The sequence below is a fragment of the Lagenorhynchus albirostris genome, chromosome 16 (genome assembly GCF_949774975.1).
Source record: "Lagenorhynchus albirostris chromosome 16, mLagAlb1.1, whole genome shotgun sequence".
In the NCBI taxonomy this organism is placed as follows: domain Eukaryota; kingdom Metazoa; phylum Chordata; class Mammalia; order Artiodactyla; family Delphinidae; genus Lagenorhynchus; species Lagenorhynchus albirostris.
This window is the reverse complement of record NC_083110.1, coordinates 13,059,991-13,083,542: the sequence shown is the minus strand read 5'-3', so window position 1 is coordinate 13,083,542 and position 23,552 is coordinate 13,059,991. Positions and strand designations below refer to the sequence as shown.

General features: G+C 44.8%; 1 protein-coding gene across 2 annotated transcripts in view; it reads left to right on the top strand.

The window, feature by feature from the left end:
- Positions 1-23,552, top strand: part of CCDC6 (coiled-coil domain containing 6) — a 144,134-nt gene that overhangs the window by 108,529 nt on the left and 12,053 nt on the right. Inside the window, exon 9 of one of the 2 annotated variants that reach the window (XM_060127168.1) lies at positions 19-4,363. The exons of the other annotated variant lie outside the window; for it this stretch is intronic. Coding sequence (XP_059983151.1) covers positions 19-213 — 195 coding nt within the window. The 3' untranslated portion in view covers positions 214-4,363. Of the gene's footprint in view, positions 1-18; positions 4,364-23,552 lie in introns of those variants that run through there. 2 annotated transcript variants of the gene reach the window in all.

Sequence of the window (23,552 nt, the reverse complement as noted above, 5' to 3'; positions counted from 1 at the left end):
TTCCTGTCCTGTCTACAGAGGCCTTCACCACGGAGGAGCAACAGCCCTGACAAATTCAAACGGCCCACGCCGCCTCCGTCTCCCAACACACAGACCCCCGTCCAGCCTCCGCCACCTCCACCTCCGCCACCCATGCAGCCCGCGGTCCCCTCGGCAGCCACCTTGCAGCCCGCCCCCTCGCAACATTCGGTGCACCCCTCCTCCCAGCCTTAATGCATATGCGCAGTCCGAACCTCACGTTGGGACTCGTTCGTGCAGTGGAGCCGTCGACTCAAGACGCCACAGGCTTCCTTCCCTGGCATATTCGGATCTGACTTATTTGCACTGAGGTTATCTAGGCTTCACTATTCATTGTGTTGTAAATGTGTGTCGGAAACGCAGCCAGTGTTGTGGGTCTACAACACTAAACAGACGACTTTCTCCATCGGTGTTTTACTTGAATCTTCATGTGCGTCCATTCCCTGGCTGGGACGTCGGCTATTCGACTATTTGGTAGTTCAGCAGCGGTGTGCAATTTTTTTGCTTGGCCCCAGAGCTTCATTTTCCTGGCTTTTAGGTTTGTAAAATAAAAAGGGATATCTTTTTTATATTTTTTTTCCCATGAATTTGCAGGAAATTACTGAGCTGTTATTACCCACCTCTCCCCCCACCCCCATTAGAATAGTGTTTACCAAGCATACCAGTAATTCAGCACTACAATTCAGACCTTTGAAAATCTAGCTCTCACTATAGAATGGGAAGTTGGATGCATCAGTGCCCAAGACAATGTTTAATAGAGCTTTCTACGGATACACTTTGTATGGGTTCTTTTCAGTATATCTCAACATCCATGTCTCTTGTAAAACAGATCTCCTGAAGTATTGGATCACATGGCTGTACCTTTTCCACATACATGGGATAGATAATTATCGTATATCTGGGTGTGAGTCTTTCTTTATCCTTGATGTTACCCTACCCAAACTGGCCCTCTCACGTGAGTCGATACCTGTTGTCCTACCCGCCAGTGGTTGCGATGGCTGATTAGGATGTGCTGTGTGATTTCTGCTGCAGAAGGCAACGTGATGGTGACAGAAACAGCTCATTTCCCTTTACATTCTTTACTCGCGTTCCCCTAAAATAGAGTTCGAACAGATATTTTAAAGGTGCAGAGTACTATGAGAAAATACTATGTGAAATGAACATTATAGGAACATCTTGGCACAATGGCCAAAATACTTTATTGCTGGCAGGAAAGAGGCGTAGAGGAAAGTGGCACATTAGCCTTGAGGACTGCTTAGTTCGCCCAGTCAAAGCAAGCGCAGTGTACAAAGAGGTATATCCTGAATGCGTCATTTCCATTCATTTAGCACAAATAAATCGTCTGGTTTCACTCTAAAGTGGAACGCCATGAGTCAGTCTTTTCTTAACACTTGCAACACCTTTATTTTGGCTTTTCAGCAGTTACTGTTTTGTACTTTGGTAGTAAAGTGATTTTTACCACCTGTGTTTGCATATTTATATATGCTGTGGACAAAAATAACTTACTAGAGAATGTATATTTTATGATGAGAATGTGTATCTGTTGGATATAATCAGAGAACTGAAAGTTAATTTATCCGTAATTTTGAAGAGTCCATGTTTTGTGACCGCCATCTCTAATAGCTAGCTCTTTACTGAACACACTCCTACCCGTAAGGAGCCATGACATTGTAGATATTTAATGTTGTACAGTAGAGAAACCTCCATTTTTGCCTTTGAATGCATATTTACAAGTTACAGAATGAGAAGAGGTCTCGTCTCACTGGCTAATAGTGTTTGACTAGCATCTTAAGAACTTGAGAGTAAAAGCAACAATAGGATTTTTTTTTTGACTCTTTCAGTTTCCACCTCCAAACTGAGAGTGTCACTCCTCAGTCATTTGAAAGAAATCGTAGGTCTCTATAAATTTTATTTATAATGTGTAATATACATAATCATAGTACAGTTTTCAAATATGGGGAAGAAGTTCGGCATTTAATTATTGAGGCTTGAGGTTTTTAATTCGGTCAGATGGGGTCCTGTCCAACCCGGGGATTTCACCAACGGCTCACCGTCCCTCCTGGCACCTGGCCATTTTGAGGAATTCTGAGAGCAGGCGAACAAGTATTGCCTGCATCGTACAGTTCTCGGTTTTTCTTATAGGAGAAATGGTATATGTTTACAAGAATCTTCTAGGAGACTATAGATTTCAGTGCTGTTGAGTAGTGTCTTGCACTCAAACAAGAAAGTCCAAAATGTAATCATCTTCCCTCCACTTGCTAACAATTTAGTGACCTCCTGAAAGCACAAAAGTCAAAACATTGCCCTGTGGTGACTGAAAAAAGCACTCGGAGTGAGCAGACAGTTCTGATAAATGCCTTTTGGAGACAGGTTCTTGACATCCAGACTTCTACAGAAATGTAGCGCCGGTTTCCTTAGACTAGCTGTTTCACTGCAAAATAAAACACAGCTCCTTCCAACAGCACTTTCTCACCATAAATCGAGTTGCCTCTCCCGGTGGACATTCTGGATTGATAGAACAAACTACTCTCTTGAAATGATGCTGTTTCATGTCCTGTTCGAGTGTTTTATGACCCCGTGTGGAGCCTGTCACACTTGGGCAGTACCTGCTGGGGCAGCTCCTTGGCCATGGTTTAGCCCCCAGGGACCCCGAAGATTCCAACCCCAAGGCCACGAGAAGCTGACTTACCTGGGGCACTTCTCGGGGGGGCTGAACTTGGTTCCTGCTATTCCTGTTGCCCACCCGCCCAGGGCAACCCCGGACTGACTCCCAGAGGCCCCAGAGGCCTTGGAAGGCAGGTGGGAGCCACAGCAGGTTCAGTAGCTTCATTTTCCTGTCTTGCTGACAGAGACCCTTGGCTACCACTGTGCTGCTAGTAGGATAAGTACTCTTCGCCAGAGGACCATGCCTTTTGTACAAAACCAAATTACTTTCCCTAACACCTGAGGCCTCTCTGGGCTCTGAACTGCTCTCTTTCATCCAGCATGCTGGCATTCTAGACAGACTTCTAGACATTGGGCAGATGGTGGAAGTATTTCAGATTTGATTTAACTTGCTCCTTTGTTCATTGAAAGGAGTTTTAAATTCTGAGCTCCTGAGAGACTGACCACAACCATGGAATGAATGTGTGACCAGAATGTGGCTTTGACACCAAGTGCTTGCTGCCCCTTTGTAATCGGCTTCTAACTGATTTGACCAGAAATAACGGATAATGTGAATTTTCGTTAACTCTTCAATTGTAGGAAGATAGAATATGTATCGCCCTTTGTTAGGTAGACACGAACTTTTCCTGCACGAAGCCTTGCTTGTAGAGGAAGCCCAATAAGGCAAGAAAAAGCATAGTAACTTGTGCTTGGAGAGCTCACTCTTTTTATCTTATCAGTATAGAAGAAATATTTCTGCGTAACTTTATCTTCTATCTAGTACTTGTCTTATAGGTAACCAACACTGAAAACTTTGTAGTGAGGACTACCAAAGAAATACATAGTAAAACAACCTTTTATTTCCAAATTACTAAAGACCCAGCCATCGACGCTGCTACGTGAGTTCCATGCTCAAGAGCCATTGTAAGAGATTAAGGGGTTTTTAGGTTTGGGGTTTTTTTTTTTTTTTTCTTGTTGTTGTTTTTGTTTTTTTAGTTTTCTTTTTTCCTTTTTCTCTTTTTTTTTTTTGTGATAAAACATACACACACAGCTGTTAGCATAAAATTATGGGGGGCGTGCTTCAGTAGGCTCAGCAGTTGTGGTTAACTGTCGAGCCCCGGTTGCCTCTCGCTAGGCAATGGGAGGAATCCTATGTGCATGATAGCGTGGGTGCTGTGTGTGTGCACATGTGTGTGCATTCATGCCTTAACTCGGGTTACCGCTCAACTTTAGTTCTTCACTTAGTCTGCACCGTCATCTAGATTGTTCTGTACATCTCGATCTGAACTTCATCCTGGCAAAAACAAAGTTGCAGGCACACCAGTTTGAGAATGCATTCCTCCAGCAGAGTGTTGGATCAGGTTGACCCTGAGCCTTCTTTGGACTTTCTTTGGAACTAGGCATGGACAGCAAAAGTGGACTGTCCCATGGAAAGATATCAACAAGGAAGAGAGGACAGCCAAGTGCTATATCGTGTCTCTGGCCTCTGTGTATGTGTGCTCACTGTACGTCGTTCATGATAGCTTGTCTACAACTTGACTAGGTTGGAGTTCTGGTAATAGTGGCAATCTTGACATTCTTGGTCAGAGTTTAGAGAGATGTAAGACTTCCAATTAATGTCTTATTTACTTCTTTATGTTGATTAGTCTTTGATACATGTGCTGAATCAGAAACCTAAATAAAGATAATTTTTTAAAATGAATCTCTTGAGCTTTATACCCTATCTCTTTCTTTCTGATCTTTGAGTCGGAAAATGAACCTTGTTTCCCTGTGATTTCTGATAGATATCCGGCTTAGATTCTGAATACTAAAGGCTGCCTTAGAAGGTGAACTTAAGATGAGGACACAAAAGGGATTGGTACCGCTCTGTTTCTTAATCAGGATGCTGGTTACCTGGATGTATTGAGTTTTTGAAAATTCATTGAGCTGTGCGTTTATGATCTGCGCACTGTCCCGTATCTGTGTTGTATTTCACTTGAAAACCATACACCTAGGGGATTATGAAAAGGAAAGGAAAAGCACACTCATTCCCAAAATGTTATGTATAAACAATTAGATATAGGTATATACATGCACATATATTGTCAGGCTTTGGAAATTACACTCAGTATATTAGCTTATTCTTAAATGTTTAAGTCTGTTTGTATGGTTTTCTCTTCCTATGTATAAGAAGCATGGCTTTAGAATGAGTTCTAGGTTTGAGTACCAGTTCCTTCACTGGCTCCCTGGATCTCAAGTTTCTTACCTGTAAAATAACAATACTATATGCCTTGCTAAGATGAGAAAATCAAGATGAAACCCTCTAGTACAGGCCTTCACGTATACAATACGACACAAGTCCATTCCTTTAGGCAGAAAGGTAGAATGAATATTTGGGGTGATGTTTTATACACCTTGCATTTTAGGAAGCCCCTAGCAGTTAGTCCACGTTCTGTAGGGGAAAAGAACAGACTTAGGATCCTGCCCTAGGAGCATGGCCTTCAAGAACACAGTTGTGATATCGTCTTAGGAGTGCGAGCTGTTTAAATCTAGGTCCTTTTCCATATTAAAGAGCTAAATAAACCTTGAGTTAGTCTTGACTCACTCTGGCTTAAGCAAGATATCATATTAACTATTAGTTAATGAAAAGAGTTTTGAATTTGATTTGTCATTTGGTGAATTGACCAAAATCTCAAAATGCCTCTGTTCTCATGGCAGCAAGGTTTTAGTTGTAACTTGACGAAAATGTTGACCAAGAAATTCCCCAGGACCTCTGACTTTAGGACTCGGCTGCATCTGCCGGCTTCAGTTTTCTAATCTATATAGTGGAGATAGCCGTTCTTATTTCATGTAGAATTTGAAGAAAATGGGATTCAAAACGAAGTGCTTTAACAACATGTAAGTTATAAAGTTTAAGCTATATGTACACTTTTTTTCTTTTAACACCTTTTAGAGGCTGCGTGTCCACGTGGTGCTTCTAAGATTGAAACGGTGGGTTTAGAAACTTTTTTGTGTTTACGTAAAACTCTGTAGGTAAATCTGGGTCCTTGTTTTAACGTATGGGCTATTAAAGGTAAAAAATACTTGGGGAAATTCAGTTGTATTCACTAATGTCTAATTCAGGCCCAAACTTTTAAACATTCTCTTTAGAAACAGGAAGACGCCAGTGCGTGGTAGATATGGTTTGTGCCAAATGTTTCTGTCAACATGAGACGTTGAATTTCTGTCCTTTAAAGTTTTCTTTTTCTATCTTTCACATCACCCCCATTTCCATATTACATTGAATCCTTTTGAACTGAATGTATTTAGATCTTTTTCTAAAGATCGTATTTTCTGATACCCTACTCATGATTGAGTGCAACTTTCAAGATTACTAATTATCCCAAAAAGAGAGCTTAGTAATTAACCTGAAAATTTTTCATCTTAAAAATCAAGAAAAGGAAAAGCCAGACTCAGAAGTGAAACAAGATGATAGGATTAGTAGACAAGGATGTGAAAACAGCCATTATAAACATTCTTCGTGCATTCTAGAAGGCAGAAGAATACATGAGCATAAGGAAAATGAAACGTAAAAAAGCCTCCAGTTGAACTTCTAGAGACAAAAAATACAGTATTTGAAATACGTAAAGCAACAAAAAAGTCTTTTGTGGATTCGTATTTGTGTTCTTTAAATGTTCCTTTGAAAGGCAACTGCTGAAATTCAACTTAAGCCCCCTTCACCTACTTTTCTCCCACCGCATCTCCCCAGGGATAGCTTTGTCTGGGTCCTGGTGAAATGCTATTGGGAAATCGTTAACCTGGGGAACTGACTGACTCCTGCTATCTGTTACTTTAATGTTGGGCACGAAGCCTCAGATTAAGGTACCCAGGTACGGTAGAAAGCGTCCTGTGGGTTCAGGTCTGGCCTAAGTCCAGTTTTCTGGGCTTTGGTTTCCTCACCTACAAGATAAGAATGAGAATGTGTTACCGAGTCCAAGCTCGTACTGCTCACCAGGTGACAGGCCGGTACGTCGAGAGATGAGTTGGAGCACGGAACAGCGACTTTATTTGGAAAGCCAGCCAACTGAGAAGATGGTGGGCTAGTGTCCCAAAGTACCATCCAACCAGGGATAGAATTCAGGCTGCTTTTATACTGAAAAGGGACGGGGGGTGGGGCAGGATGGAGGTTGGTTGGTGCAGGCTTTGTGGCGCTGGGATGCTCTGTTCTTACAGCGGTCCACATAGATCTGGCCACTGTGTTCCCTGTGCACCTCCAACCAGACAGATGTTACTCTCTGTTCTGCAACTTTGCATCTCTGAAGGTCAGAGCCTTGAGAGTCCTCCTGTGTATTTCAGGCTGTGGGCAACATTCTTTTCCAGAGGTGCAGAGCCAGCACAACTGAGTACAGGCCACAGAGCACAGGGGTTAGAGCTAAAGGAGTAGATCTAATATGCCGTCACGTTTGTTCTTCTCTGTTACAAATGGGGTGGTTGGGATCCAGTGAACATTGTTAAAACATGGGAGCGTTAAGAGTCTTCATAGTGTCGCTTCTTAACTACTTCTAGTATCATTTCATTCACTCTACAGCTGTTTTAAAAATACTGCTCACGCCAGCTGTCGTGTGCCGTGCTGGGAATTCGGGGGATGGGGCGAGGGGAGAGGGGACATGAATACTGACTTCTTTCCCTTTTGGCGTTTCCCAGTGTGGTGGGTGCTGTGAGCGGGGCAGCAGTGCAGTGGGACCCACGGCATTAGAAGAGAGGGAGGGTCAGAGAGGATTTCCAGAGGAGTCGATCTCTAAGCACATTCTTGAAGAACAGGTGGAAATTGGGCGAAGAGTGTTTGGGGCAGAGGGAATAACGTGTGGAAACCTGCAGGTCTGAGCATGACACAAGTGGTGACTGTTTGGGTTCCCTGAAAGCAAACTGAGACAGGGACTTGGTGCAGGGAGCTTCCTTGGAAGGGGAGTCCAGAAAGCGGAATGAGAACGTGGAGAAGGTGAGGCCAACAAAGGGTGCGCAGATGAGCCCGTTAGCATTGGGGGGCAACTGGAATTCAGTCCCACTGGGTGTCCCTGAGGAAGAACTGAGAACGTGCCTCAGTACTATCCCACCAGAGGACAGGAATGCTGTCCAATGCACCTACTCCTTCCTCCAGGGGTTGAAGGTGACCCCGGGGAGAATGACTCCCACATTTGAATTTTCTCCGTTGTGTGTGAGGCTTCCTGGAAACCCTGAGACAACAAAGCCAAGGGTGGCTGCCCCATAGTTTTGTTTGTTCGTTTGTTTAGCACTTAATCTGCAGTTTTGAAAATCCTGTGTCTGGGAATGGAGGTATGGATACCATAGTTCTGAAATGGTCATGTTTTGAAACTCAGAAGTAATGTTATATCTGAGTGGAATGCATATTTACAAACTCCCATTGCTTAATAATCAGGACGCAGGGACATGCATATGTACAACACATATTCATGGGAGAAAATATACATCAACGATGACAAGTTTTTACAAAACATACACCAGCCCCAAAATAACCATGGGATTCTGTTGACACCAATTATTTGGACCAAGCTTCTTCATCAGATCACCTTGTAGACACTAATTCAGGTACCACTGTCCCGGATCTTGTGGTCAGAGTTGTCCCAGAAGAGGCAGCTGCTTGTGTGATGTGGCTTAAGGTATTGGACAGGTCCCTTCAACCGAAGGTATCTGTTCCTCACTCTGCCCATGCCCATCGCCCTCCTTCTAGGTGCAGGGATTCCCGCAATTTTATTATAATCATTTACAGGCATGTTTGCTTGGGACCATGGTAAATAGTCAAGGATGTACTTCAATAAGAAGGATCCTTTATTGAGGCAAAATCTGTCAGTTACAAACAAGTCATGGAAGACCATAGTACCCCCTCCTCCCTCCAAAAAGAACACGGAAAATGAACATACAGAACCCTCTGTAAAACACGGCAATGCTTTCTTCTTAAGGAGAACCATATTTTAATCTATTTAAGGCCTTTCACAGGTATTTAAGAACCAGAGTTCAGCTTACAGGGTGTTCTCAGTCTTCTGCAGAATCTTGTGTTTACCAGCTCCTCATGGGTGGTCTAAAGAACATAGAAATGAATTAGTGCCGTTTGCTGAAGCCAAAGCCTGAGCTGATGACCCTGTTTCTCAAGACAACAGAACCATACTCTATGCTTTTTTTTAAAAAAATAAATTTATTTATTTTTGGCTGTGTTGGGTCTTCATTGCTGCATGCAGGCTTTCTCTAGTTGTGGTGAACAGGGGCTACTCTTCGTTGCGGTGCACAGGCTTCTCATTGTGGTGGCTTCTCTTGTTGCGGAGCACGGGCTCTAGGCACGCGGGCTTCAGTAGTTGTGGCACACAGGCTCCGTAGTTGTGGCTCATGGGCTCTAGAGCGCAGGCTCAGTAGTTGTGGCGCACAGGCTTAGTTGCTCCGCGGTATGTGGGATCTTCCCAGACCAGGGCTCGAACCCGTGTCCCCTGCATTGGCAGGCAGATCCTTAACCACTGCACCACCAGGGAAGTCCCAGAACCGTACTCTATGCTTAAAATGACCTTCCTGCAATGTCCTTTTGTCCCTTTCCACACCGTCACCCAAGACCCAATAGTAGTTTTCTCTTTAATCTGTAGATCATTTTCATCACCCCCAGAAGTTTCCTCATTCCCTTTTGTATCCAGTCACCTCCTTCCGCCACCACGGGGCAGCCACTGATGTGTTTTGCGTCCCTATGATGGTCACTCCCTGTTTGATGAGGGATGCTGGCAAGGTGTATGAGTGTTCACAGTGAAATCGGGTGGGCCGGGGGACGGGGGTGGGATGGATTGCATCAGCTCTGCTACAGGTGGTCTGGGGGCTAAACACCTCCCACCGTCATTTGGTTTGGCCTAAGTATGCATGAAAAACGGTTTTTCCCCAAAGGTGGAAAAATGGAATGTGTTTTATTTTCCTTTTTCCCTCGCATCTTATTGAGAAATAAGTGACATATAACATGGTGTAAGTTTAAGGTGTAATGTAATATTTGATACATAGATATTGCATAATGATGAACGCAATAAGGTTAGTGAACATATCTGTCGCTTCCCATAGTTACAATTTATGAAAAGTTGAAATACCTTTTGATTTGAAATGAGAGAGACTTTCATTTTTTAAAAAATCCAGATTTCTTATTATTCTTAAAAAATAAGAGCTCAGCAGGGCCTCGCCATCCATTGCTCAGTCAGCAGGGGCTGAGCAGTAGCTATGCCAGGGGAGCAGGGAACACCTGCCCCTCCAGAGCCACGGTGGTCCCCCTGCCCACCACACAAGTTATTACAGTGTGGTCCCTGCAGGCTTTGAGTTCGTGGAGCCCTGGTATAGACTCCTTGAGAAGAGAAGGCTAGAGCTTGTGTGTGTGCGTGAGAAAGAGAGAAGGGGGCAAGAGTAGGAGAGTGAGGGGTGAAAACTGAAGCCCTGTTTGGAAAGAGGCCTATACCAGAAGCTCCCAGCACAAATCCAGCTAATAAGAAAGTGGTTTGGGGACTTCCCTGGTGGTCCAGGGGCTAAGACTCCGCACTCCCAATGCAGGGGGCCCAGGTTCCATCCCTGGTCGGAAGCTAGGTCCCGCATACATGCCACAACTGAGACCCGGCACAGCCAAATAAATAAATATTTAAAAAAAAAAAAGTGGCTTGTTGATGCGCAGTGGACTTCGGGAAATCAGTCTTTCTTGTGAGCCTCATAGGGATGGTTGGCCAAGATTTGAGATGGGATTAAAGTGCTCCTGGATTCTCAGCTGTGATGCCATCTACTTTGCCCCTTGTTCTCCCCCAATTCAACAGGCAGCGTGGTTTCAGCAGGCTGAGAGGAGGATGTACCCATGGGTGGAGAACTATAGAGGAGATGAGTCAGACAGCGTTGTTGATAAGTGTCTGCCCTCTGGGAAAACAAACCTTGGTTTGTATTGCTTATGGATGTTCATGGTGTAAATACTCCCCACCGTGGCTGATTTCAAGCTACCAATGTGAAGTCACTAAACTTGGAGAGAGAGGTGCAGTAGTAACACCGTATATGGTATTTCTACCGTACAGATACATTAGGTATAAATAACCTTAAATGCATAGTAATAGTAAAATGTAGTCAAATGATTAGGAAGCGGGGTGGTTTGAGTATTTGTTACCTATGTGTTCTTTTAAACCTGTGGGGTTTCTTTGGCCCCACTGCGAGGCATGCGGGATCTTAGTTCTCCTTCCAGGGATCAAACCCGTGACCCCTGCAGTGGAAGCGCGGAGTCCTAACCATTGGACCACCAGGGAATTCCCTTCACTTGTATTTTCAATACCATCTTGTAAATTATCTTAAATAATTTAATTTTTAATAGTATCTGTGTTTAACAACCAGCTCACAAAATTCCTGGCAGTTTAACAATCAGCTCCCTTGAGGCTTTTGAGCTTGTTCTAGGATACCTGTGGGCCAGAGGTCCGGGGAGGCTCCTCTATCGGAGGCCTCTGGTGTTTATACGTCCCACTGCAAGGGCAGTGGTGATGGTAGGGAAAGTGATTTACTTGAGGGCGCTTAAACCCCAAGCACAGGTGCAGGCTCTGAGCAAGCCTGGGTCTGGACTTGGCAGAGGGCAAAAGGTTGAGGGTGAGACTCCCTCAGGAATCTCAAGGCAGCTGAGGCAGCTGCTCTTGCGGGAAGGATCCCAGGACTGTTGCCTAGACCCAGGCACACTCAGGCGGCAGAGTTTCTGCAGTCACAGTTTTCCCCCTACTCTCCCTTTACCTCCCCTCCCCACCATCCTAGCTTTCAGCGGGACGGGAGGTTAGAGCTTCATTCTGCAGAAGCAAGGGCGTTACCAGCTCTGCGGGGTGATGGGTTCTCCCTCAGCTGTCCTCGAGATGGGCTGCCTCTCGTCCCGTTCCTCTTTGTCTCGGTTGGACTATCAACTGAGCAAGACACGTAAAGTTTCAATAACTTGCCCAGAATCACGCGGTAAGTGGCAAGGCCAGACCGTCTGGCTCCAGATCGTGCAATCTTAACCACTTGATGGAAAAGAAATGTAACGGGGTGGGTGTATCACCATGAGGCAGGCAGACCTCACAGACTTAAGGAATTCTGGTGCGGTGGTCATCGGTAGCTGCCACAAAATCCTTAGGAAGATGTGTTGGGATATGGGAGCAGAGGAGTGGGGTTGGAGGCGTTGGTTCAGAGTGGAGGGAAGGGAAGCCTGTGAATGTTGTGTGGAGAGGTGCCCCATTCATATGTGTGTTTACGTGTGTGTTGGGGGACTGACTGGGCCCTCAGAAGCAAAGAGGCTTCCTCTCTCCGTGCCTAATCGAGTACCCGAGAGACCAGGGCCACCTGGATCAAAGCAGAAATGGACCCAACACCCCCTGGATAGTTGGTATTAAAGAATTCTTGTTCATTTCTTTTCCAGCTGTGATAATGGTATTGTAACTGTTTTCTTTTTTTTTTTTTTTTAAGATTTTTATTTTAGCCAATGACTATTTCCCCTAGAACCTGGGCCCCAGATCCATGAGAAATACCAGGACCATGGAATGAAGGTGCTGGGGAAGGCTACAGAGATGGAAATCCATCCGGGGAAGATTCCAGGTTTACCGTGAGACCTTTCTCATGGCTTTAGGCAGATTAGTTACTTGGGGGAGCTTTGTCCTTAAACATGAGTTCAAACTCTTACTCAGCAGAGCCATCAGAGATAGGGTTGCCTGAGAAGTCACAGAGTATAACTGCAGAAGGACAGAATTCCAAGCAACAGAAGATGCAGGTTACAGATAGACTCACTTTTGCCTGGCTCATGACTTTATGGAAGTTACTAAATCTCTCTAATTTTCCTTTTTTTTTCTGTTTTTTATTGATGTGTAAGATGCATTCATCCTATTGTTTATCTGTAAATAAAAATAATATTTCTAAAAGATCTGTATCTTTTAGAAGTTCCTAAATAAAATACTTACTGATGCAATGATATGGTATTGTGGGTTCTCTTTGAAAAGGTTCACTGAGGGGGCAGGTGGTAGGCAGGTGGATGTAGGTATAGAGGAAACAGGAGAACAGGATGGGGAGCATGTCGATGCCCTAAATTCGGTGATAGACGCCTGAGAGTTTGTTATACTATTCTCTACACTTGTATGTTTAAGATTTTCTTAGTAAATTTTTCAGAAATGGAAGGGAGGATATCAAGAGATTTTTAAAGATGGAAAGGGAGAAGGGAGTCTTGGGAAAGTGAGAGAGATGCCGCCATAGAAGATTCTACTTTTTGCAGGAAAGCGGGAGCGTTCTGTACACCACCCTCCAACCTGAGAAACCTGGGGATAAGTTGCTCTGAAATGAGCACGTGTATCTGGGTTTGGGAGTTGTGGACTCTGGGCAAATGGCTTGGAGTGACTGATAACCTGGTGAAGTTCATCACAAGAGAATGTCCTCTCCTTTTTTCCATTTTGTTCTCATATCTACATTTCTGCAGATAGCGGGGCTGGCTGGCATGGTGGGGCTTCCCTTTCGCTTGGGAAAGGCCGCTGCTTGCAGGTGTCCCATGGGGTTCTCATTTTTGAGTCGAGACGTGATGTCACTGTCACTGGGTTTTGGGTTGGCCTTATGGAACTTTGGGACCACAAGAGGCTTGGGGTGAATTCATACAGCTTGGGAGTCCTGAAGAAGGTAATCAGTAACGAGGTTTCTGAAAAAATGGTCTATACTTAACTGAGTACTAAGTGAGGCTACCATCAGTATACATGAGCTAACAACGAGATTAGGGAAAGAAAATCACTTTGGCTGTCCAGTCTCTTTGTGGGACTCTGAGGTTCAACTTGGGGATGCTTTTTTTTTTTTTTTTGGGGGGGGATGCTTTTTATTTTATTTTATTTTTTAAGAAATCCAAGAAGAGTTCATTTTATTTCTTTTTAATTCACACTTTCTTTTTTTGAATTTATTTATTTATTTATCTTTGGCTGTGTTGGGTCTTCGTTGCTTCGCACGGGCTTTCTCTAGCTGCGGCAGGCGGGGCCTATTCTTCGTTGCGGTGCACAGGCTTCTCACTGTGGTGGCTTCTCTTGTTGCAGAGCACGGGCTCTAGGTGCACGGGCTTCAGTAGTTGTGGCACGTGGGCTCAGTAGTTGTGGCTCACGGGCTCTAGAGCACAGGGTCAGTAGTTGTGGTGCACGGGCTCAGTTGCTCCACGGCATGTGGGATCTTCCCGGGCCAGGGCTTGAACCCGTGTCCCCTGCATTGGCAAGCGGATTCTTAACCACTGCACCACCAGGGAAGTCCCTGGGGGTGCTTTTTAAATTGCTGGACTTTCCCTGTGGGGAGTGTTCATCACTCATTGTATTAGCCTTTTAGGTTATATAACATATATATAACCCCAGGTCGGGTAGCACAATTGGGCATAAATCAAGGTGAGATGCAGAATAAGGGGTCAGTCCTCCAAGGGTCCAGCTCTGAAGTGTGCTTAATGTCCGGCTTGACCAATTTCAGACCTTGGGTGCAGCTTCTACCTGGCTTGTCTCACTAACCCTAGGTCAGTACTTAAGAATAGTAATTTTTAAAAAATTCAATGGCTACATGGGTGTGGACAGCGCATTTCTGATACTCTCAGTTTCTTCTCTTAAAGGGATAATCACATATTTCGTGTTGGCTGTGAAAGCGAATGGTTTAATAAAACTAAATGTAAAGAAATGTTGGCTGGGGCTTCCCTGGTCGCGCAGTGGTTGAGAGTCCGCCTGCCGATGCAGGGGACACGGGTTCGTGCCCCGGTCCGGGAAGATCCCACATGCCGCGGAGCGGCTGCGCCCGTGAGCCATGGCCGCTGAGCCTGCGCGTCCGGAGCCTGTGCTCCGCAACGGGAGAGGCCACAACAGTGAGAGGCCCGCGTACGGCAAAAAAAAAAAAAAAAAAAAAAAAAAATGTTGGCTGGAGGAAAGCTCTTAAATTCTCTACGCTCCTCCTAGCTTCCCCCCAAGGGTAGAATTTGTTCATTTGACTGGGTGAGAGTTTGGGACAGTGACATTGTGAGCCATGGAACCAGCAAAAGTTTGATTAGATTCTTCTGGTCCCCAGATTCCCAGCCACCTTCCTCATCTGAAGAACCCTGTCTTCAAATTCCGTTCCCTCATCTGGAAAAGTTTGGTTTCGGATCCTTGGTTTCCTTGGTCCTAAAGAAAATATTTCAGAGACTAGTTCGGCTCAGCTCTCCAGAGCTGATTTACCAGATGGCAATTGTAGCAGCTTAAAGGGGAAAAGGAATGATTTTATTTGTAAAGCAATTAAAAACCAAGTGCTCTTTAATGTTACTTACTATCTGTGTTTTAGGAAAGCAAATGCCTTAAATTGGCATTAAGATCCTCAACTGTTAAGTAAGTTTTATTACCATTTAGATAAAGTGCAGCTTATTCATGTTATTGGCTTTTTTTTATGCATTCAGAGTCCCTCCAAAGGTTGGGTGGGAAATACCCACATTTCAGACTCTGAGCCAGGTTTGAAATGAAATATCCATGAACCCATACCCTGAGTTGCATTTTTGTTTGTTTGTTTTTGCGTGATAAATGGAATTCTCTATAAGCTGGATCGGCCTATCTATGTCTCTGAAGGAAAGTTCAGTCTGTATCTAAAGAGGGTGCCATGGACTCCCCTGGTGGTGCAGTGGTTAAGAATCCGCCTGCCAATGCAGGGGACATGGGTTCGAGCCCTGGTCCGGGAAGATCCCACATGCTGCGGAGCAACTGAGCCCGTGCACCACAACTACTGAGCCTGTGCTCTAGAGCCCATGAGCCACAACTACTGAGCCTGCACACCTAGAACCCGTGCTGTGCGGCAAGAGAAGCCACTGCAGTGAGAAGTGCACCACAGTGAAGAGTAGCTCCTGCTCGCCACAATTAGAGAAAGCCCGCATGCAGCAACAAAGACCCAAGGTAGCCAATAAATAAATTAATTTTTTTAAATTAATAAAAAAAAATAAAGAGGGTGCTAGCGCTCATCCGATTGACCTCTCTGATCAGCTGATATGAGGTGTGGCTCCCCCAACTTTTTTTCATTGCATCAAAACATATGCTTTTAGGGAATTCCCTGGCAGTCCAGTGGTTAGGATTCCAAGCTTTCACTATGCAGGGTGTAGTTTCAGTCCCTTGTCAGGGAACTAAGATCCCACAAGCTGCATGGTGTGGCCAAATTAAAAAACTAAAAAAATATATGCTTTTGTTGTAGCTACCCATGTATAGTTTGAAAGCGTAGGAGAGAGACTGGGCCTTGGGACCTGAGTGCCTGATTTTAGATATTGGCTCTGAAACTTAGATCCTTGGACAAATTGCATAACCACTCAGAGTCTGTTTTCTCATCTTCCTCATAGAGTTGTGTGGAATAAGTATGTTCCCACAGTACAGATAAAGCTCTAGGACAGGAACCTAGAACTTAGGACAAGTTAAACCCTCAATATACAAGAACTATTATTATACATTTCTGCATTCCCTGGGTTTACCATTCCAGCATTGTCATAATATTAAGTTCTAATGATAGATGCCACCTTAGTTTCTCATACCTCTAAGTTTTTCTTTTTCTTTTTTAATGTTTACTTTCTGAAAATGCAATTTAAAAAAAAAGACAGTTGCAGTCTTCAAAATTGACTGACTTTTCTTGCTGGTAGTGGTGTGTGAAAGACGCATCCAAACATGTAAGATTACCTTACTGATTTTTTCTGAGTTTTGTTTAGTCTCCTTTGTCGTGTCTTAAGAATTACTTATGTGCTTAATCCTTATCAACTTCCCACCTGGAAAATGTGATACTGTTACCGAACCAAACTTGGGTCCACTCACCCGTGTACAGCAAAGCCAGTCTACTGACACCGGCTTGTGGTAAAGGAAACTGCAGGGTTTATTTCAGGCACCAAGCAAGGAGTCCGGGGCAGCTAGTACTTAAAAGACCCAAACTCCCCAAAGGTTTCAGGGAAAGGTTGTTAAAGACAGGGCGAGGAAGGGGGATATGGGGTGTGTGATCAGCTCGTGGACATTCTTCTGATTGGTTGGTGGTGAGGTAATTGGGAGTCAGCATTATCAACCTGGTTCCAACCGGTTTGGGGTCTAAGTACTGGTGGGCAGCATCAGTTAACTTCTTCCACCCGGTGGGGCTTTCAGTATCTGCAAAACAGCTCAAAGGATGTGGCTCAGAATATTATCTATAACCCTTGAGGAGGAACTAAAGGTCCTTGGCTTTGCTTAATGGCTAAACTATTTTTATTTTGTCTTGCTTGACTGTTTTCCTTTCTGCATTTTTTCACTTCTCTGATTAAATTTATTCTTTGACTAAAGTTTTTCTATAGACAAAAGGCAGGTGGAGGACATGATGGGGGGGAGGTCCTGCTCAGTTACAATGACTTGCCTGTCCGTCCGGAAAACTGAACAGAACTCTCTACCTCCGCGGTCCATGCCTGTATCAGCCACACAAGTTTCCCCAAACTTGCCCAGAAATTGAAACTGGGCCAAAGTTGAGCCGGTTGGGGCAGAGACACTAGGCAACAGCTTTTGATGACTGTTCTCTATCACTTCCTCTCCACTGCCCCCTACCATGCCCAAGCCATTCTCATCTCTTTAACAAACAGTGGGCTGATTAAGGACAGGAAGTTAATTTCCTGATAACTATCAAGGACTGAAGGGCAGTCCTTTAGTTCCTGGTTGCCAATTACCTTCACTTGAATGAACCTTCCTGCCAGAAGCCAGTCCCCCTCCCGCAAACATCCTGTGCCTTCCACTAAGCGAAAACACCAGCAGGCTCTATCTAATGTTAACAGTATTGTCGAGGGATGTTCAGAGCCAGCCCGGACTTGGATGTATGCTTCCTTATGCTGCTCTGAGAGTGCTGGAAGGGGCCGTGGGCTTGTGAGAAGAGAGTGTTGCTTCTTGAATCTTATCGATTGAGGATTTGCTGAGTTTTCTTACTTGCTTCACGGACACCTTCATTCAACACACATTTATCAAGCCAGGTTCTGCTTCGTAACAAAAACACAGGGAACTCCCTGGCGTTCCAGTGGTTCGGACTTTGCGCTTCCACGGCCGGGGGCCTGGGTTCTATCCCTGGTCGGGGGAAAAAACCAAACCAGCTTCTTGAGTTGAAGTTGGGGAAAATACTTGAGAAACAGCTTGCATACATAATCCCATAGGGTGTTTTTTTTCATTTCTTATAATCACTGGCATTTTTTAAACTACAGCCCTTTTCGAAATTTGAGAAATAAATGTGAGAGGTCTGCCTCCTGCAATAAGAATGGATGTTAGAGGCAAAGTATTTAAGTTTGTATAACATGGATTGCATTAAAATGAATGGAATAAAAGGAATTTGCCAAGGGGAGGTGGCTTGAGGTACACTTTTATTTTATATATATATATATTTGGTGTGGAAAGACCTAGCAGTTTAAGAGTAGCCCCTCTCATCTCCCCCAGTGCCTGAATTTTCCTTGCTGGTTCTTCAGGGTTAAGAGCTGTGATGTGAGGCAGAAATCTTATCCCTGGAAAGGACCCAGTTCTCGGATTGGAGTGGGGTGTGTTGAAAAGTGCATAAACCGGGCGTCAGGTGACAGAGTTTCAAGTCTTATTTGGTTTTTTTTTCAAGTTTATTTATTTATTTATGGCTGCATTGGGTCTTCGTTGCTGCACGCGGGGCTTTCTGTAGTTGCGGCAAGCGGGGGCTACTCTTCGTTGCGGTGCGCGGGCTTCTCATTGTGGTGGCTTCTCTTGTTGCAGAGCACGGGCTCTAGGTGCGTGGGCTCAGTAGTTGTGGCTCGTGGGCTCTAGAGCACAGGCTCAGCAGTTGTGGCCCGTGGGCTCAGTAGTTGTGGCTCGCAGGCTCAGTAGTTGTGGCTCGCAGGCTCAGTAGTTGTGGCGCATGGGTTCTGCTGCTCCACGGCATGTGGGATCTTCCCAGACCAGGGTTCGAACCCGTGTCCCCTGCATCGGCAGGCGGATTCTTAACCACTGTGCCACCAAGGAAGTCCCTCAAGTCTTCTTTGGTCACTTGCTTGCTCTGGCCCTGGACCAGTTCCTCAGCATCTCTTGGCATCAAGCATCTAGCTGCGTGCCTGGCACATAGGAAGCGCTCACAAACTCCTTGTCCTTCTGTATCTTACCCACTCAAATTGCCTAAACCACAGATCAGGCGCTGTCCTGGGCTTCTTGCAGTCTCTCCCTCCCAGTTCTCAGCAGGCAGTAAGTCTGGCCAGTTTTACCCACTAAATGCTGCCGAATCCTGCTCATCCTCTGCACTCCTGCCCCAGGTCAGTTCGTCCTTATCGTTCATTGGACCCTTGTAGGAAATACTTTCTCTGTTCTGGCCTCAGGTCCTGTTCTACCAACCACATCTCACTCCTGATTAGAATAGAAGCATTAGCCCCATCTTGCCTGTAGAATGAAGTCTTCAACATAGTAAGAACAGCAAGCACTTCCATCGTTCCTACTGTGTGCTCTTCTAAATGTTCCATGCGTGTTAACTCACGTAATCCTTGCCACAGCTTTATGTGAGGATGACTGTTCTGATCTTCAGTTGACAGATGAGGAAACTACTGCGTAGAGAGGTTAAATAACTTGATTGGAGTTAAACTGCTAGTAAGTGAGGAAACAGAACATTAAAATTTTGTGGGGCTTCCCTGGTGGCGCAGTAGTTGAGAGTCCACCTGCCGATGCAGGGGACACGGGTTCGTGCCCCGGCCTGGGAGGATCCCACATGCCGCGGAGCAGCTGGGCCCGTGAGCCATAGCTGCTGAGCCTGTGCGTCCGTAGCCTGTGCTCCACAGTGGGAGAGGCCACGACAGTGAGAGGCCCGCGTACAGCTAAAAAAAAAAAAATTTATGTATCCCTGTTCAGTCTCAATCTTGTCTCTGGCCACTTCTGCCTTGTTTTTTTGGTGTTTTTTAAAAAAATATTAATTTAATTATTTGGCTGTGCCGGATCTTCGTTGTAGCATGCAGGATCCTTCAGTTGCGGCATGCAAATTCCTGGTTGCAATCCCTGACTAGGGATCGAACCCGGGCCCCCTGCGTTGGGAGCTTGGAGCCGTAGCCACTGGGCCACCAGGGAAGTCCCTGCCTTGTTCTTTATTCTCCAGCAATGCAGGCTCCATGCTGTTCTCATCCCACCCATATCCATTCCTCGTCCTCCCATACTTTTGCTCCTGTTAATAGCTCTGCTTGGAACGCCTTTCCTGTTGACTCCTTGGCAAATTCCTACTTCTCCTTTCAGACTTGACCCTGGCATCACCTCCTCCATCATTCAGTCTTCCCACCTGGTTGCCCTTGTGCTCCATGCACACCTCTGAGTATCTGAGGTGCTGCTTTGTGTTAGGGATGAGACAGACGATGGAAACCCGGATCGAGAGGTGTGGTCTTCAGGATCTTAGGGCCCTTTGGGGAAAAGAGGCAAAAACCTTGGAGCAGAACGGCATGAGCATCCCAGACAGATGAACACCCGGCGCTCTGAGAGGGCTCCAGCCCGGACTGTGGGGAAACTAGAAACACAGATGGGAAGAAACTCACAGATGGGAAGAAATTCACAGTGAGGAACTAGGGCGAGGAAAGGCTGTCTAGACAGAAGGGATGGCATTTGCAAGCTCAGAGCCAGGACAACCCCTCGTAGGTTTGGGGAAATAACTGAGCGTGTTCATCTATTTACTTGTCTCTCCCACTTGAATGAGCCCCTCAGATCTGCCTTCCTCACAGAGGGCTCAGTGGACATTAGACTAGAACCCAGACACCGGAACCTCTGGGATCCTGTCTCCATCAGTTAAAGATAAGGGCCGCATGAGGAGATAGCGAAAGTCCTTTAGATTTTCTGAGATTCTATGAACCCCCTAAGGAAAAGAAGGCAAGCAAGAAGGCCTCAGTTTGGATAGCCTGAGAGTCCCGGGAAGCTGGAGGTGATGCCCAGGCCCTGATTTTCACCTGTTGGTGAAAAAAGAGGGTTATGGGGGGATTGTAGTTGAGGCACGCTTAGCTGCTACATACTTTCCCTCCTACAGACGGGAAGCAGAAAGCGTTTTGCCAGCATCCCTGGCCTGAGTGTGGAGTCATCTGTGGGGCTAGTCAGATGTCTGAAAGCCTCTTCTTAATGCAGGGTCCCTGTAGAGACTTGGAAGACCGAATACACAGTGTCCAGGATATAAATAAAAATGTAACCCTGGCCCACAGCTTGCTGCAGTCTGCCCAGGAAGCCAGGCTACTGTAACCAGTAGTAGCAACAGTAACCAGTTGCTACAGTAACCAGTAACCAGTTGCTACAGTAACCAGCAACAGTAACCAGTCCAGGAAGCCAGATCATAACCCCTGTGGCAACTGGTCCCAAACATCCAGGACTTGATTAATAATTGACAGCTTTGCTAATATTTGCACCCACTTCTAATTTAGGACAGACAGGAGAAAGCCAATATGTCCCCCCAACCAGTCACACAGGAGCCCCCGCATCTAGCCGGCCTGTCTATTGCTTCCGCGTGCTAACAGCCTCCAGTCAGGGCATACCCAAAGCCTTTCCCTTTTTGTTCCAATAGAAAACTTTCACACTCTTCTGCCTGCTTTTGAGTTTTTGTCCAATGCAGGTGATGGTGGTCGACTCCTTTGCTAGAGCAAAAAGCTTTGAATCGATAGCCTTTGCTTGTTCTCATCTGGTTGGTCTTCATTCATTTCCACAAATTAGAAGAAGTTCCCTGAAGCTCTGGGTATTCTATTTATTTTTTTCACTCTTGGATCCAATTTCCCTTTCTTTGAACACTGGAGAACGTTTTTTGCCAAAGTTTTTCAATAATTTGCCCAAACCCACCCTAAACATTGACCAGGATTGGGCGTGTTTGTGCTGAAAAGAGCACTGTTTTCTCTGAGATGAGAGATAGCACCTGGATTCCCAACTCTGCCCTTGGTGCTGTGAGTCAGCAAGTCTCTTAGCCTTTTTATACCTCCATCTCCTTACCTGTAAAATGGGACTAAGAAATGATTGCTTGCTTAAGTGTTGGACCATACCCCATGGTCCTTAATGTTTACAACTAGAGGTGCACCCCTCAGCACTTTCTTACAAATAAAAACAAATGTAGATGAAGGTATGGAGAGCCATTATTTGAAAAGACTATTGCAATGGGGCGGGGGGCACTGTTGCAATAGAGAGAGCACAGGGAGCCCAAGATCTGTAAGAGTCTCAAACGTTGTGTCAGACAGGTTTGGTCAGGAAGGGCTATTCAGTATTCTGAAGCTGGCTTAGGTTGAAAGTGGGTCAAAGTTCAGGCGCCCATGGGGAAGGAAGAAGCCAGAGTAAAGTTAGGTCAAGTCACATTAGCAGGTATTTTGTCCCTGTTGGTCAGTGGGGGTCAAACAATTCAGCTAATCATTGATGAGACAAAGAAGGGGAACTTGGAGCTTGTGTCTGGCTTCGTCCTAGGTAAATAAAGGGGTATCCATGAATCTTATCTAAGTTAGACGAAGGATGTTTTTTTTCTTCTGATTTTATTGAGATATAATTGACATACAGCACTGTATTAAGTTTTAGATGTACAGCATAATGATTTTAAAAAGTTTTTATGGGAGTATAGTTGCTTTACAATGTTGTGTTAGTTACTGCCATATAGCAAAGTGAATCAGCTATTATATACATATATCTCCTCTTTTTTGGATTTCCTTCCCATTTAGGTCACCACAGAGCATTGAGTAGAGTTCCATGTGCTATACAGTAGGTTCTCATTAGTTATGTATTTTACACATAGTAGTGTACATATATGTCAATCCCAATCTCCCAGTTCATCCCACCCCCCCCTTTCCCCCCTTGGTATCCATACGTTTGTTCTCTACATTGGTGTCTCTATTTCTGTTTTGCAAATAAGTTCATCTGTACCATTTTATAGATTCCACAGATAAGAGATATTATATGATACTTGTTTTTCTCTTTCTGACTTACTTCACTCTGTATGACAGTCTCTAGGTCCATCCGTGTCTCTGCAAATGGCACGCTTTCATTCCTTTTTGTGGCTGACAGCATAATGATTTGACTTACGTACATCATGAGATGATTACCACAGTAAATTTTGTGACCACACATCATCTTATGTAGACATAAAATGAAAGAAATAGAAAAAAATGTTTTTTCTTATGATGAGAACTCTTTGGATTTATTCTCTTAACAACTTTCATATATAACATACAGCATGTTAATTATATTTACCGTGTTGTACATTACATCCCCAGTACTTATTTATCTTCTGAAGGGTAGTTTTTTGCAGTAAGCCATTTTGATGCATAAAAGCATAGGGGGGTTTCTTGACTGCTATTTTCTAGGAACATAGGGCTCAGGTAATGAATGGATGAATGGATGGATGAATGGATAAACGACATGTGGTATAGGTACTCAACAGAATATTATTCAGCCTTAAAAAAGGAAGGAAATTCTGACACATGCTGCAACATGGATGAATCCTTTTTCTTTTTTTACACCTTTATTGGAGTATAATTGCTTTACCATGTTGTGTTAGTTTCTGCTGTACAACAAAGTGAATCAGCTATGTGTGTACATATATCCCCATATCCCCTCCCTCTTAAACCTCCCTCCCACCCTCCCTATCCCACGCCCTAGGTGGTCACAAAGCATCGAGCTAATCTCCCTGTGCTGTGTAGCAGCTTCCCACTAGCCACCATGTATGAATCTTGAGGGCATTATGCTAAGTGAAATGAGCCAGTCACAAAAAGACAACTACAGCATGATTCCACTTATGTGAGGTATCTAGAGAAGCCAAATTCATAGAAACAGAAGGTAGAGGGGTGGTGCCAGGGGCTGAGGGAGGGGAGAGTGGGGAATTAGTGTTTAATGGGTATAGAGTTTCAGTTTTGCAAGATGAAAACCATTCTGGAGACCGGTTGCACCACAAGGTGAATGCACTTAACCCTACTGAACTGCACTTACACTTAAAAAGAATTAAGA